This window comes from Giraffa tippelskirchi, chromosome 4, assembly GCF_054371585.1.
Source record: "Giraffa tippelskirchi isolate mGirTip1 chromosome 4, T2T-mGirTip1v1.2.pri, whole genome shotgun sequence".
Classification (NCBI taxonomy): Eukaryota; Metazoa; Chordata; class Mammalia; order Artiodactyla; family Giraffidae; genus Giraffa; species Giraffa tippelskirchi.
In genome coordinates, this window is record NC_137278.1 from 30,971,048 (window position 1) to 30,986,979 (window position 15,932).

General features: G+C 38.4%; 1 protein-coding gene across 50 annotated transcripts in view; it reads left to right on the forward strand.

Moving 5' to 3' along the window:
• Positions 1-13,227, forward strand: part of NCOA1 (nuclear receptor coactivator 1) — a 220,887-nt gene extending 207,660 nt beyond the window's left edge. For 16 of the 50 annotated variants that reach the window (XM_081592675.1, XM_081592668.1, XM_081592678.1 and 13 more), the window contains 3 exons: positions 2,120-2,303; positions 6,818-6,907; positions 10,891-13,227. In XM_081592675.1, the coding sequence (XP_081448801.1) occupies positions 2,120-2,303; positions 6,818-6,907; positions 10,891-11,061 (445 nt within the window). In that variant the 3' untranslated portion in view covers positions 11,062-13,227. Of the gene's footprint in view, positions 1-716; positions 929-2,119; positions 2,304-6,817; positions 7,046-10,748; positions 10,806-10,890 lie in introns of those variants that run through there. The other 34 variants (XM_081592695.1, XM_081592702.1, XM_081592693.1 and 31 more) reach the window with 5 other exon arrangements.
• The last annotated feature ends 2,705 nt before the right edge of the window (positions 13,228-15,932 follow it).

The following is a 15,932-nucleotide window of genomic DNA, read 5'->3' on the forward strand; positions in this document are numbered from 1 at the left end:
AAATATGACATCATTGCAGTCCTTGAAGCTTCTGCATGCATTAGCTTACATAGCTCTGCGCCTCCACAGTGGTGATTTATGTATCAGTTGACAAATGAGCACTGTCTAAGGCAGAAATGTTCTCATTAGAAAATGGGCAGTAGACTAATAGGTTTTTTTTTTTCTCACCTTTAGTTGTGGGGACACTGTCTGACAAGCATACACACTGCAGACACTAATGGTCCACAGATGCATTATTGACCATTTCCTAGACACATAATTTTCTTTGAGCATTTGTGTTTTATAATTACTTAGGGAAAATTCACTTCTTTTCTTCAGACATGATGAATAGTCTGTTTCTCAGCCTGTGAATTTCAGTGTGATTACCTTAATTTACCGGAAGCTATAAATGTCAGTACATCCTGCTTTCCTCCCAAGAACTAGCAAGGAATAGAAAAGCCATTGATGGAATCAATAATTTTTTAAATCAAATTCTTTAGAATTAACATTACAATAGGTGGAATTTTACCAGCAGCTTATTGTTTAAAAATTGATAGATAATCATAAAACATTTGGTGTTTTGTAGAACTTATCAAATACACAAAGACACACACAAAAAAGCAAATTCATATTATTTTCCTTTAGATGTGTTTATCTGTATCACTATATCATTCAGATATAAAGTTTCAAATTCTACTTACTTGGAGTTTATTCTGTACTCTTCTGCCTACTAACAGAAACTGGCTTAACATTGAGATCCTTGGTGTAACGACAGTCCAGACCTTGGTGGTGAAGAAGGAAGTTCTGTAAAACAGGCACTCTGAAAACCATAATTATTGCCCTTGTATTTTGCTTCCTAGAAAAGACATGAAGCTATCTTCAGACCTGAGAAGACCATTGAAGTCTTCAAAAGTACTTTGTTTTCCAAATAAAAATATCTGGTTATACACTTCTGATTTCTTCTTAGTTTATAGCATAGTGAAAGAGGCCAGAAGCTGAAACCTTGAGAAGTGACAGTAAGCAGTAGGACACTGAATAAAGGCTTTTGAATTTTAATGTGCATTTAAGTTGTTAGAAATGCTTTTCCATACCTACCCCCAGAAAATATGATTCACTAGGATGGGGTAAGGCCTGAGAGTCTCAATTTTCAATTGAAGACCAGAGAATTCTCTTGCAGATGGTCTCTGCACTACACTTCAAAAAACATTGGTATAGATGCAGTGCGTGCTTGTCAAGTCGCTTCAGTCACGTCCGACTCTTTGCAACCCTATGAACTGTAGCCTGCCAGGCTCCTCTGTCCATGGGATTCTCAGGCAAGAATACCGGAATAGGTTGCCGTGGCCTTCTCCAGAGAATCTTCCTGACCCAGGGATCAAACCCTCATCTCTATGTCTCCTGCATTGACAGGCCCTTTACCACTGGCGTCACCTGGGAAACTCCATTAATACAGTAAAATCTACCAATAAAAGCAATCTGAACTTTATCAATTGACAGCACTAATAACCCATGTCCCCAATTATTCATTCATGAGATATTTACTGAGTGCCTGCTGCTGTGTGTCACTTGTTAACTAGAGACAAGTAATAAATGAAACAAAATACCATCACTCAAGTTTTAAGTCTTAAGGATATATACCCAGTCACAGTATAAGAATGCTACCTTTGAATCATTCATTCCTTTGTTAATTTATTCAGTGAATATTTATTGAAGATTGATACATATGCAAGGGACTTTGCTTAAAAAGGATATTCTCCGTTTAAGAAGATAAAATAATGTAATAAATTTTAGAATGATTTTGATGATTAAATTGGTAAACTTCAGTTATTTGCAAGATTTACTTAGGTGGAAAACTTTCTTGGTTATTCAGATAATTGAAGCTTAACAACTCTGATACTGGGCCAGATAATTGTAACAAAATGAGTTCTTTTTAGTTATTAAACCCCTTGGGTAGAGTTCAGAGTGCATCTGAATGGTTCTTAGTTTTTATATATTATAATAATTTAAAGTCTTACATATAAGTTAAGGAGGTAAAATATTTTCTTTGGAATCTTATATCTGATAATTTAGATAAAGAGTCCAGTCATATTATCCCCATCTTCATGATCATTGGATGTAATTGAGATTCTTTTTGAGTTAACAGTGTATTCAGTCAAGCTATACAGAACCAGCCCACGCCTGCACAGCCAGGAGTGTACAACAATATGAGCATCACCGTGTCCATGGCAAGTGGAAACACAAATGTTCAGAACATGAACCCAATGATGGGCCAGATGCAGATGAGCTCTTTGCAGATGCCAGGAATGAACACTGTGTGCCCTGAGCAGGTAAGTGGCACAACTGGCACAGTTGCTACCCACACACACACCCAGCTCTATATCGCACCACATTGCAATTCATTATTCCGAAGAAAGTCAGGTATGTTCATACTTGCCGAAAGTAACCAAACTTCTTTTTCTTTCCCTATCTTTTGATAATTACTATTTATTAAGATAATTTTGACAGCTCATGTAAAATTTAAGTCTCATGAGAGTTTATTGTTTTAGATTTATTATAAAATAATACATGTATAATACATTGATTGGAACTTACCCTTTCTATTCTGAACATATGTTCTTCATTTTTGCCTTTCAATTCAACAAACTCAATACTTACTATATACAAAGTTAGCTCTGTGGGAGACAGTATTAACAAGTTGGGAAGGTACAACCTGAGCAAAAGGTTAGTTGAACAACAGGACTAAACAGTTTTGCAGGAGATACATTTCTGTCAGATTAGGGGTATATACAATTAACCACAGAGGGTTTAAAATAAAAAGGGTCTGATTAGGAAAGTCTTCATGGAAAATTTGCCTAAAGGAAGAAATAGAAAAGAATATTCAAGATGAAAAATCTAATGACTGTTAAGGGGATGTTTATATTATATTTAGAGCAGAATTTATGTAGTAAACTTTTTAGGAGGTGTTACAGGCCATCTAAATGTCCAGTTAATCTTGGAGCCTCCTAAAGATTTTTAAGGAATGAATGACTAAATTCAAAGTGATATTTAAGAAGATCTTTGGGTAACTCTCTGTAATTACTATTCTATCAGCAACCACAAAGTAGACTATGGTGACTGTATTGTAACCATATAGCCATAATTTATAGCAAGTCATAAAAACATGTAAACACTAATTACCTTTTCTTTAGAATTCCTTTTTGATTTGAATTTTTTTTAAAAAGTCCGCATTGTCCAGAGAAGTTAGCAGGAAAAAAAAGACCCCAACAACCTAGTGATGTTATAACAGAATATAAGAACTAAATTGTATTGTTTCTTGTCCTTGTTATTATGTTGTTGTTTTTCAGTTATTAGAATTATTCATATTAAGACAAAGTAATAAAAAATATAATGAATTAGGCAAAAGAATATTACATTTAAAATGTATTTCTTGTATAGTTGGGTCTTGCTTTTTTATTCAGTTTGACAATCTCTGCTTTTTAACTAGAGTAGCTAGACCATTTATATTTAATGTGATTATTGATGTTGATATTGAAGATTTAAATCTCTCATCTTATTTGTTTTCTTTCTCCCATCTTGCCTTTTTTAGTATAACTCCTTTGTTGCTTTATTAGCTATAAATAATTCCTGTTGTTTTAGTGGTTGCTTTAGAGTTTATAGTATACATCTTTGTCACCGTCTGCCTCAAATGCAATTATATTACCTCATATAAATACAAAAATCTCACTACAGTTTATTTCCATTTCTCCCTTCCTATGCTATTGTTGTCATACATATCATGTCTGTCCTGTCAGAATATTACCATATATATGTTATATACCCCACAATGTGTTGTTAGTACTTTTTTACTTAAAAACTTCTAAACAATTATATTTTTAAAAGTTTAAAGAAGTAATTTTTATATTTCCTCATGTAGTTATTTCCAGTGTTCTTCATGCTTTGCTGTAGATCCAAATTTCCATCTGGTATCATTTTCCTTCCACCAGAAGATCTTCATTTAACTTTTTTTATAGTATAGGTCTGCTGGTGGTGAATTCTTTCAGCTTTCATGTGTCTGAAAAGATGTTGTTTCACCTTCATCTTTGAAAATTCTTTTCCCTGAATTCTAGCTTGGTAGTTTTCAATACTTTAAAGACATTGCTCTACTGTATTTCTTATGAGGTATCTGCTATCACTTTTATCTTTGTTCCTCTGGACATGATTGATGTTTTTCCCTCTCTAGGTGCTTCTAAGAGTTATTCTTTTTATCACTGATTTTAGATAATTTGATTATGATATGCCTTAGTGTGATTTTATTCATAGTTCTATGCTTGGGTTGGGATTCAGTAATCTTCTTGATTCACAGGTATATAATTTTCATCAAATCTGGAAAAGTATTGGCCATTATTTCTTCAGCTGTTTTTTTTCTGTCACTACCCGCCTCCTTTCCTTCAGAGACTTTAATTACACATATTGTAGGCCATCTGAAGTTACCCCACAGCTCACTGATTCTCTGGCTTTGGAGATTTTAAGGGAGTATGAGACCAGTCATTTTTTTTTCTATGTGTTTCATTTTGTATAATTTGTATTGCTATAATGTCAGATTCACTATTTTTTTCTTTTGCAATACCTGATCTGTTAATTTTATCTAGTGTATATTTTATCTCAGACATTGCTATTTTCATCTCTAGAAGTTCACTTTGGACCCCTTTTATATCTTCCATATCTCTTAACATGTTCAGTCTTTCTACTGTTTTCTTGAATACATGGAATATGGTTATTATAACTGTTAATAGTCTTGCTTGTCACTTCTCGCATCTGCATTATTTGGGAGCTGGTTTCAGCTGACTGATTTTTTTCACTAAATTGTGGATCATTTTCTTGATTCTTTCTTTTTTTTTTTTCATTATGGTTTATCACAGTTTATTTAATATAATTTCCTGTGCTATACAGTAAGACCTTGTTGTTTATCCATCCTACGTATAATAGTTTGCATCTGCTAATCCCAAACTCCCAGTCCTTCTCTCCCCTATCCCCTCACCCCCCTTAGCAACCACAAATCTGTTCTCTACCAATTTATGTTCCCACCAATAGTGCAAGAGGGCTCTCTTTTCTGTGCACACCCTCTTCAGCATTTATTATTTGTAGACTTCTTAATGATGGCCATTCTGACCAGTGTGAGGTGGTACTTCATTGTAGTTGTTTTTTTTTGTTTTGGGGGGGTGGGTTTTGGCTGTGGTATGTGGCATGCAGAATCTTAGTTCCCCGATCAGGGATCAAACTTGTGCCCTCTGCAGTGGAAGCACAGAGTCTTAACCACTGGACTGCCAGGGAAGTCCCCTCATTGTAGTTTTGATTTGCATTTTTCTAATCATCAGCATTGATGAACATCTTTTCATGTAACTGTTGGCCATCTGTATGTCTTCTTTGGAGAAATGTCTGTTTAGGTCTTCTGCCCATTTTTCGATTTGGTTGTTTGGTTTTTTGTTATTGACTTGTATAAGCTATTTGTATATTTTGGAAATTAAGCTTTTGTCAATTACATCATTTGCAGACATTTTTCTTCCAGTCCGTAGGTTGTCTTTTAATTTTGTTTATTGTTTCCTTTACTGTACAAAAGCTTATAATTTGATTAATTCCTGTTTGTTTATTTTTGCTTTTATTTCTATTACCTTGGAAGACTGACATAAGAAAACATTGGTATGATTATGTCAGAGTTTGCTACTTTGCATACCTGGTAATTTTTTATTGGATGCCAGACATGCAAATTTTACCTTGTTTATGTTCCTGTAAATATTGAGATTTGTTTTGGGAAATGGTTAAATTACCTGGAAATAAACAGTTTGAATTTTTTCAGGTCTTGCTTTTTTGTTTAGTAGAACTAGAACAATATTCAGTATAGGGCTAATTTTACCCTACCACTGCAGCAAAACCATTCTAGTATACTACCTGATACTACCTGAATTATGATGTTATTCACTCTGGTTGGTGGAATCAGGACCTATTCCCAACTCTGTGTGATCTTTGAGAATTATTCCATGTACATCTTTTCAGGTGAATCTTTCCTCTGCTGTGGGTAGTTCCCTAAGATCCATTAATCATTGGATCCATTAATCAACTGATAAGTACTAAGCTGCAGACTTGAGGGGACTCTCTGCAGATCTTTGGGGTTTTCTCTCTGTGTAATTCTCTCTCATCTGATATTCTGCCCTATGAATTCTAGCTATATCTTCTCATCTCAGTGAGACTGCCAGGCATTGTCTGGTTCCTTGTCCTCACACTGTCCTCAAATTCTCTTCAGGCAGTAGGCAAGGGTCGTGGTAGGACTCAGCTCAATTGTTTCCCCACCCTTAGGAACAACTTTCCTTCATTGCCTTTGTCCAAGGTCTTGAATGTATTTGTTTCATACATTTTTGTACAATTTTTTAGTTGATTCAGGCAGAGGATAAATCTGATCCCTGTCACTGAATCTTGCCTGGCAGTGGAAGTGTTTTGCTAATTAACTTTTGTGAGTGTTGAATTAACTTTTTATTAAAGTTATCATATATAAGAATATAAAGAAGAGTATACAACTAGATAAATTTTCATACACTGAACACACCTTTATAACTGTCACCTAGTTCAAGAAGGAGAACATTACCAGCAGCACCCCAGAGGTTCTCGCCTTACGCACTCCCTTACATCTCTCTCTACTCCTACGAAGGGAACCACTGTCCTGACTTCTGACAGCACAGTAAATTGCTAAGCTTGTTATTCCTGCTCTCTTCCCATTACTTTTCTGTCAGTGAGATTGTTCCTCATTGAGGAATTTGGTCTTCAACTTAAACAACTAGCTTGTAATTTGGTCTTGTACTTCCTTTAATAGATAAATGATCCAGCACTGAGACACACAGGCCTTTACTGCAACCAGCTCTCATCCACTGACCTTCTCAAAACAGAAGCAGATGGAACCCAGGTCAGTAAGACAATTCTAAGCCCAGAGCTGTCAAATTTTATCTAGATACACAGGAAACTTTGTATAGCATCATGGTTGAGAGCATGACCTTGAGAGTCAGAGCTGGGTGTGAGTCCTGGCTCTGCTCTTAGCCGTGTCTTCCTGGGCGTGTTAGGGAACTTTCCTGAGTTGCTGTGTAACCAGCAGAACTAACCTGCTCATAGGATTATGAGAGGGTTAAATGAGTTAAGCTTTCAAAATGTTTAATCAGTATTAAATGTCAGGATATGGGATCACAAATGGTGACCACTAATTGCTATTTGTAAGTAAACACAGTGCTAAAACTTGTGTGTAATCAAAATACCTCAAAAGAACTCAATAAATTTAGACAAAACAGAATGTGTATCGTGTACTCTGCCTCCTTTTAGAAGTTGGTTTCAGAACAATACAAATAACAGGGGTGGCCACTTTCCTATATTAACATAAATTAAGATTTTTAAAAAGTACATAGGCCTTATGGAGGAAACATAAACAAAGAAACTTGAGCCGTGTTTGCTTTCAAGGTGAACTGTGGTACAATGTGAGGAAAGGAAGCTTGTGATTGGCCAGGCGTGTGCTAGGCACTGTGTGCCTCATCTCATGTAACGTCACTATAACCATACGGGGGAGTCAGTTTTCCTTTTTTTCTCACACAGATGAAGAAACAGAACCTGAGGAGATTTGACTACATGTGTAATTCACAGAAAAGAAAGTGACAGAGCTGAGGTTCAAACCCAGGTCTTTCTAACACCAAAGTTCATGCTCTTTCTGCCATACCACTTAGGGGCTGTTAAAACATACAGACATATGCACGTGAGTTATTACATAACCAAAGAAGGCAAACACAAATTGATTACAAGTAACAAGACCCATCGGAGAAGGCAATGGCACCCCACTCCAGTACTCTTGCCTGGAAAATCCCAGGGACGGTGGAGCCTGGTGGGCTGCCATCTATGGGGTCGCACAGAGTCGGACACGACTGAAGCAACTTAGCAGCAGCAGCAGCAGCAGCAACAAGACCCATAAGCATTCAAAGAAAGGAGACATTGTGGAGATGGTCAGAAGAGCATTTTTATAGGAGATGGGACTGAACTGGACCTTGAAGAACAGTTAGCAGGTCAAGTGAATAGAAAGCTATTGTGGGTTTTGGAGGCTGGGGAAGGAGGTGAGCTTGAAAGTCCAGGGGATTGGAAGTTAGAGGGCACAGGGACAGAGAAACAGTAATATCAGCATAGTCCTGGGAACCCACATCCACTGAGAATAAAAGGTTTCTAATAAGAATTCATAGGAACTAAAAGTGGGAAAATAGGTTGGGGCAAATTTCCAAGGGCCTTGAATGCTAAACTCTAAGGGATTCAAATTCAGTCCTGTGAATGGAGCATCATTCCTAAAGGCGAACAGTGATGAAAGACCTAGTTTAGGCTTCATCTTAAGGGGGAGAAGGGGAGAGGAAGAGCACTGGGCAACCAGCTCTGAAAGAGGAAAACCAGTTAGGGAACTGTGTTCATAGTTGGAGCCTCAGGAAATAGGATCTGAGTGCTGTGTGCTGTGTGAAGAGAGGCTTTTGTGCTGGGGGAATTGAGCTCTTCATTCACTAGAAGTTTTTTAAAAGTCTCATACTTACAGAGACATATACTGGGGTAACTCAACAAATTACTTAAGACAAAACAACTGAGTTTCAAAGTTCCTAAGTCCTGGGACAGTATTTGAATTGAAGTAGAAACTGCGTCAGAAGATCTTAAGAGGTTGGAACTTAGCTCTCACATTACCCCCCTCACCTGGCAAATCATAAGCTTTGTTTTTGTATTGCTTTGCCTGTCTGTGAAGGTATAACAGTATCAGAAGTCCTTTGAGATCTGGTCTGAGGCACCATGATTAAGTAATAATTCAAAAAGGCTGAAATATGTACTTTTGGGAGTTTGGTTTAATCTTTTCAATTTTTAAAAGTTCTAAATAGGTGATCTTTTTAAATATAGCATTCTTTTTAAAGGAGCAGAATTTTCTCATGTTTGTTTTATCATGCCTTTATCAATAATTTTTTTGAGTTTAGAGGCACAAACACCTTATGTATTTCATATGTTGAAACATATAAACATAAAATTCTTTAATTTTTTTTTTAAATCAGCCATTGCCTAAATGCACTGTAGTTTGTATTTATGTTAAGTCTCAGTAGCAAAATCTTCTTTCTATAGTGGCTCATCATGAAATCTCTATTTGCTCTAATGTTTTTGTACTTGGCAGATGAAAGCTGGGGAGTGAATTAGATACACGTATAAAGATAGTTGTACAGAAATGGAGAAAGGAAAGAAAAAGGTGAGAAGGACTAGGGGAGGATTCAAGGCCCTCTGCATTTGGAGAGCTGGGATAGGGAAAAGGAGAGAACAGGAACACAGGGGAATTGTTAACACAGAGAGAGATGAAGGCCAAGGTTGGAGCTCTAGAGGGAGAAGAATAGGAATGAGAAATTACAGAGAACAAAGGTGGGTGGAGGGCACAGAGGCAGCTAAAGAATAGACTCAGACAGAGAGCTGATGTATGTTAGGTACACAAGGAAGAGCCCTAAAAAAGAAGAAAGCCGAATGGGAGCCTGTGGGAACAAGAAGCAAAGTTGGGAAACTGGGGGAAAGAGGAGAATGAGAGAGAGGATGAGGAGAGAAATGACACTAATGTAATAGAGATTTAATTCATCAGACACTAAATACACTCGGCTCAGGAGCCATCACCGTTAACCAAGAGAGTGGAGTATAGGTGAAAGTGAATCAAGTGAATCGTGAGGAGAAAACATCAGGCATTAGACTGATGAAGAAATTGGATAGCCGGGAGATCTGACAGTTGGCCTCTTAAAGTTGATGGAAAGCAGCTTTTATTCAATTAGGATAGAAAAGTTTTCAGAAATGCTGAGTATGATTGGCATGAATTTAGTGATAAAAGACCCCAGAAAAATCTTATCACTAATCTAAAATACTCCCTGAGCCTAGTAAACACGCACAAGTTTGCCAACTGCGGAGGCAGATAGATGCGTTGGACGCCTTAGAAGGCGTCTCCACTATTGGTCTGGGACACTCACAATGTGATACTGGCCTCATCAGTTCTACAGACGACTTTCTAATAATAAGGCTGGTTGGTAAAGACTAACTCTGGTTTTGTTTTCCTGATAGAAAATGTTACAACTATGTAACCTTAGACTTTTTAAAGGAATACGTGCATTATTACTGAAAGTATTAAGCTCTTACAGAAAAACCGGAATGAACTTTTTGGGCAACGTGATAGTTAAAGGGAAAATTCACACTGTTCTCAGCTAGAAGTTTAGTGTTATTTTCAGCTCATGCGTTTGGATGGACTGTCTATCAGGAAAAATAAGTTAAGTATAAAATTGTTCTACTAATATTTTGCTGTAATTCTAAAGGTAATATGTAAAGGAGCTATGTAATAGTATATTAGCTACTACACAAATCCTCTGGACATTAATTTTAATAATGCTCATGTCCTGTTACTGAGTTGTGGTGGTTTTTATTGTGCTAATACTGGGTTAAAGCCCTTAATTTTCTAACATCATAGATTTTTTTTACCCTCCTAAAGTCATCCATAGAATGCTTTTATAACCAGTTTTCCAAATAATATACCTTATTTTTTAAACCCACCACTGGATACCCAGACTGAAACTGGGCTTTTCCCAATCTTGGCAATATTAGCAATGGTGCACATTTTCAGTATTGATGGCAACCCTGTAGGAGGCTTGACCATTCCAATTTTGATTTTATTTTTAAAGTGTGAACTTTCCAGAACCCTGAGCAAAATGAGTGCAGCGATTTTCTTTTTGTAGGACAAGAAGACAGAAGAGTTCTTCTCTGTGGTGACTACAGACTAGAGGAATGCTCTAGTGAGTTTCCACTTCAAGTAGTACCCACTCATAAGCCGGGGGGGCAGACCCTTCTGTCTAAACACATCTTTTATTTGTGTTCCAGCAGGTGCAACAGGTTCAGGTGTTTGCTGACGTCCAGTGTACAGTGAATCTGGTAGGCGGGGACCCTTACCTGAACCAGCCTGGTCCACTGGGAACTCAAAAACCCACAGCAGGACCACAGACCCCCCAGGCCCAGCAGAAGAGCCTCCTTCAGCAGCTACTGACTGAATAACCACTTTTAAACGAATGTGAAATTTAAATAATAGACCTACAGAGATATACAAATATATTATATATTTTTCTGAGATTTTTGATATCTCAATCTGCAGCCATTCTTCAGGTCCTAGCATTTGGAGCAAAAAAAAAAAGAAAAAAAAGAAAAAAGTTCACTTTTGTTGGAAGATTGAGAGATGTTTTTGTTTCTTTCTTTGTAAAGGCCTTGGATATTGATAAAATAACAAGGCAGAACAGTTGGACAATCTCTCTCTTGAGCCAAATTTAATTATTCTTATTTTTGTAATCAGTCATTGGCTTCTTATCTGGATGAAGACTTTTGGAGGAGAACCAGAAGGATGAGTTCTAAGGGGAAGATGCAGCTCCACTTCAGCTGGCTCAGTCCCGACCCTGCCAGGGAAGAAGGGCTCGGTGGGGCTTGGCCTGCGTCCGTCCACCAAAGGCTGTCACACGTCTCTGAATCAACAGCCCTCCCCTTCCCAACCAGGCAGCTTGTGTGTACAATCAGCTTCTTCTAGCAACTCTGTATCTGTTGGCTTCGAGAGAATATTTTGCCTCCACATATGTACCCCTTCTCCTTTTTTTAAAGATGGATTTAAACCAAGATGCCTCCAGGAACGAGGACAAAATGAGTGTATTCACAGAGGAGTCCAAAAAAAATACAATTTTGGGGGAAAATGCAATAATTTTTGATGAGATGGGTAAAGGACAAGAAGTGAGTTATGTCAATTATTGTAGATACAATTCTCTGATTTAAATCTGGAAGAAAAAAAAGGCAGCCTGTTCTTTCTGCTTTTATTGTATTAACAGCTGAGGTTAGCTAAAGTTATTTAAAATAAAATTAAATTTATGATTCAAGTAGCTTATTTTTCCCTTTAAATCTCACTGTAAATATATTTGATTTCTTGTAGAAATTGGTTTTCTTCTGTTTAATTTTATGGCTTTTATTATCATACTCTTGATTTTTATAAATTTCTGTGTGTGGAAATATAACAGTGATTGAATTGCAGTTACCTTTGGCTAGTAATATTTCATTATTTTCATAACCATGATGCCACGTATGGATTTACTTTGGGTTGCAAATCAAAAAGTCACTACCAGAAAGAGCCGTTCCATACAAGCCTAGCACCTCCTGCCCCGGCGTGTCCCTGGGATCAGCTGACTTGAGAGTGGTGCAAGGAATTCTCACCGGAAGTGCACAGGCCACTTGTACAGAGAAAGAAGTAATACTCGAAAACGTTCATTTTTTTTTTTAGATTGACTTTGGGAATTTGTATTCTCGTCAGTGCAAATATAAATCTCTCTATCCTGCTCCGAGGCTAAATGGTACCATATCTTCCCTTTGTGTCTTGTCACTCTACCACGTCTTGTCTCATCCTGGCCTCTGAGTCAAGAACCCAGTGAGTGGACTTTCTCGTTCTCAAAGTTCCAACTGAAAGGCCAGGAAAGCCTGAGAAAGGGATTGTGGAAGAAGCAAAGTAGACCCCCCGTCCCTTGCCTTTACTGCCCTCTCCGGGCCTGTGAACGATGACAACATCTGACATTGTGCACCAGCTACCTCTGCTTCCATGGCAGAGAAAAGGCCATAAGAACTAACAATGGAAGAGGAGCACGGACTCAGACATCAAGGAAGAAGCCATTTTCCCAGGTCCTCTTTTCTGCATCTCATCACCCTTAGTTACAAGTAACATTGAACAGCATCTATTCAGAACCTATACCGAATAAAAAGATTAATGGAAGGGCTCAAGTGGGTAGCAACTATGAAACAGAAACAGGACACTCAGTTACAAACATTCTTTTAGTTTTTCAGAAAAATGCATCCCTGATTTCATTCATTCCCAGCTTGAAAGCCCAGCCATATTACTCTATTCCCTCTCAGACTGTTCTAGGAGGTCATTTCTGTTTTGTTTGTGATACTTAGACGTGCAGACTTCAGGAAGTTCACCTTTAACTTCAGCATTCCAGATGAAGTTTCCTGACTCAGTGCTTTTTGCATAAGGAACTAAAAAAAAAAAAAACGGTAAGGAAAATTGGAGATGCTAACATCCTCCCCCATCCCAACTGCACCTTAAAGTATGCATGTCACCTTCAAGGTTTTATAATTGCACTGTTTGTTTTATGTATGTACAGATTAAAATTATTGCTACATTTGAGGAAAATAAAATTGCTTGCTTCTATGTAATTCCTGTCATTCCACAGGAAATTCACTTTTCCAGCTACTGAATCGATGAGTTGCCTCTTCTTTTACAGGGAGGAAAGAAGCCTACATCGTGCAGAAATTGTTAAAACCCAAAATGACTAATGATAATTAAAGGATAATAAAAAAGGATCCTTGAAGCCAAAGCTCCTCAGAGTCACCCTAATATGAACCAGCCCAGTGAAATTTGAGAAGGTCCCAGTGATAGGAGGCTGTGAGGAAGTTCTAACTCTGGCCACTTGTCTGATGATTAAACGCTGTGGTCCTGCTGTTTCTTGACCCAGGAAATCTGGTCCAGGCAGCACTGCTTGGCCACGAGATAATCTCCATCTCACAGTCATTGGTGTTTACAGACAGACATTTATTATTATTACACAGATGCTGAAGCTTACTTGAGGCTCCTTCTTGACAATGCATTTTATGAAAATCAGGCCCTATTTCTTGTTTGTGTGTTTTTAAGGCACCCAGATCTACCAACACTTAGCCACCCAGAGCCAGTGGGGTAAGGAGGGTGAGCAAATGTGATTTTAGAGGGAAGAGAGGGGGTCTGTCACACACATACTCTCACACATAACCACACACAGATTTTGTAGCTGTTGTGTGAAGTCATACTTTTGGGGGAGCAAAGCCTTTTTTTCCAAAAGTCAGGATAAAGTGAAAAAAAAAGGAGGGTATTTCTCTTAGATGAAGCTGAACATTGATTTAAATTTATCTTAAGGTAGGGGCAGGAAGGCATTAGAAAAGCAAATGGTAACAACTGAGGGAAAAGTGCGGTTGATATAGAAGAATTTCATCGTCTTTATGGTTTTGCCTAAGGTAGTTTCCACACTTGGAAACTGTCTCCTGGGCCTTCCCAATCAAAGAGAAAGAAAGGACCTTTGTCCGTTTACATAGGAAGTTGTGCAGATTTCCTTGTTGACGTTAACTGCTCTTCCCAGAAGAGCTGCTCCACTTGAATACAGTGAATAATTCAGGGCAAGCTCAATCCTTGACCATTCCTGCTCCTCTGAAAAGAATCTTGATGATTTAATTAAGCCCATAAATTCTTTTTTATTGGAGAAATCTGCCAAAGGAAGCATTCCTCCATCCAGAACCCTTTCTGCAGCACTAAATTAGTTTTCTTTATGTGCTTTATGTTCATTGCCACAAGAGCTCTTAACAAGATTGAAGAAGCACAAAGCTCTGGCCTCATTCAGCACGTTTTATTGTCTTTATCCAAGGCACAAGGATATGGAAGGATTCAGACAGATATGAACCTTGCCCTCTCAGCGTATATACACATTGAAGGATTTGAATAGTTATAATCACAATTGGATAAAGTGGTATAAAGGAAGGGCTTCCCAGATGGCACCAGTGGTAAAGAACCCACCTCCTAATGCATGAGACATAAGAAACACAGGTTCAATCCCTGGGTCAGGAAGATTCCCCTGGAGAGTATGGCAGCCCACTCCAGTATTCTTGCCTGGAGGATCCCCTGGACAGAGAATTCTGGTGGGCTACAGTCCTGAAGCAACTGAGCATGCACACACGGTATAAAGGAGAGTTAGAAGTTGCTTTGTGAGTGAGACCTTGTCTGGTGACTCAAAGAAGGTTTCCTTGAGGAAGAAATGGTATTTGAAGTGAGGTTTGCAGGATGCAGAGGAAGGAGCTCAGTGAAGTGCACTCTGAGAATTCTGAGAAATAGCATAATGTGAAGGAAGGCCTGGAGGCAGGAAAGTGCCCCAGAGAGCTACTCTTTTCAATTGGTAACCAGTGTTCTGAGTTCTCAGACGTTATTAGAGTTATGTCAGCCAGTGGAATGAAAAGTAATTTAAATCAGCCTTTGGCTCCAGGAGGAATATGAACTAGGCTTTCGGATCCTCTCTTGGAAACTGTGCCAGCCAGTAGCTGAGGTCTCTTCCATAACAGCCCTATCCTGCCAGAAGTTAAGGCTTTTATATCTTTTACACAGTCTGTTGGAGCTGATGATAATTCTAAAAATTCAGGGAAAATAAATTTGCACTGTAACAATTTCTAAGGCACTTTTTAGGTACATTATCTCATTTAAACCTCTGCAGTCCTCTGAGAAAGTTGTAAAGAGGAAGGTCATAAAAGAATCTGACTGCAATGCGGGAGACGTGGGTTTGATCCCTGGGTTGGGAAGATCCCCTGGAGAAGAACATGGCAACCCACTCCAGTATTCTTGCCTGGAGAATTCCATGGACAGGAGCCTAGGAGGCTTCAGTGCATAGGGTTGCAAAAAGTCGGACACAATTGAGTAACACACACACACACACACACACACACACACACACACACACACACACACACACACACACACACACACACACACACTGGAACTGGGACTTGAAACCAACTCTTTTTAACACACACACACACTGGAACTGGGACTTGAAACCAACTCTTTTTAATTCCAAGTTCTGGATGATGGACAGAGGAGCCTGGCAGGCTTCAGTCCATGGGGTCGCAAAGAGTTGACACAACTGACACACACACACACACACACACACACACACACACACACACACACACACACACACACACACACACACACACACACACACACACACACACACACACACACACACACACACACACACACACACACTGGAACTGGGACTTGAAACCAACTCTTAATTCCACGTTCTGGATGAACTATTCTGGACTATATG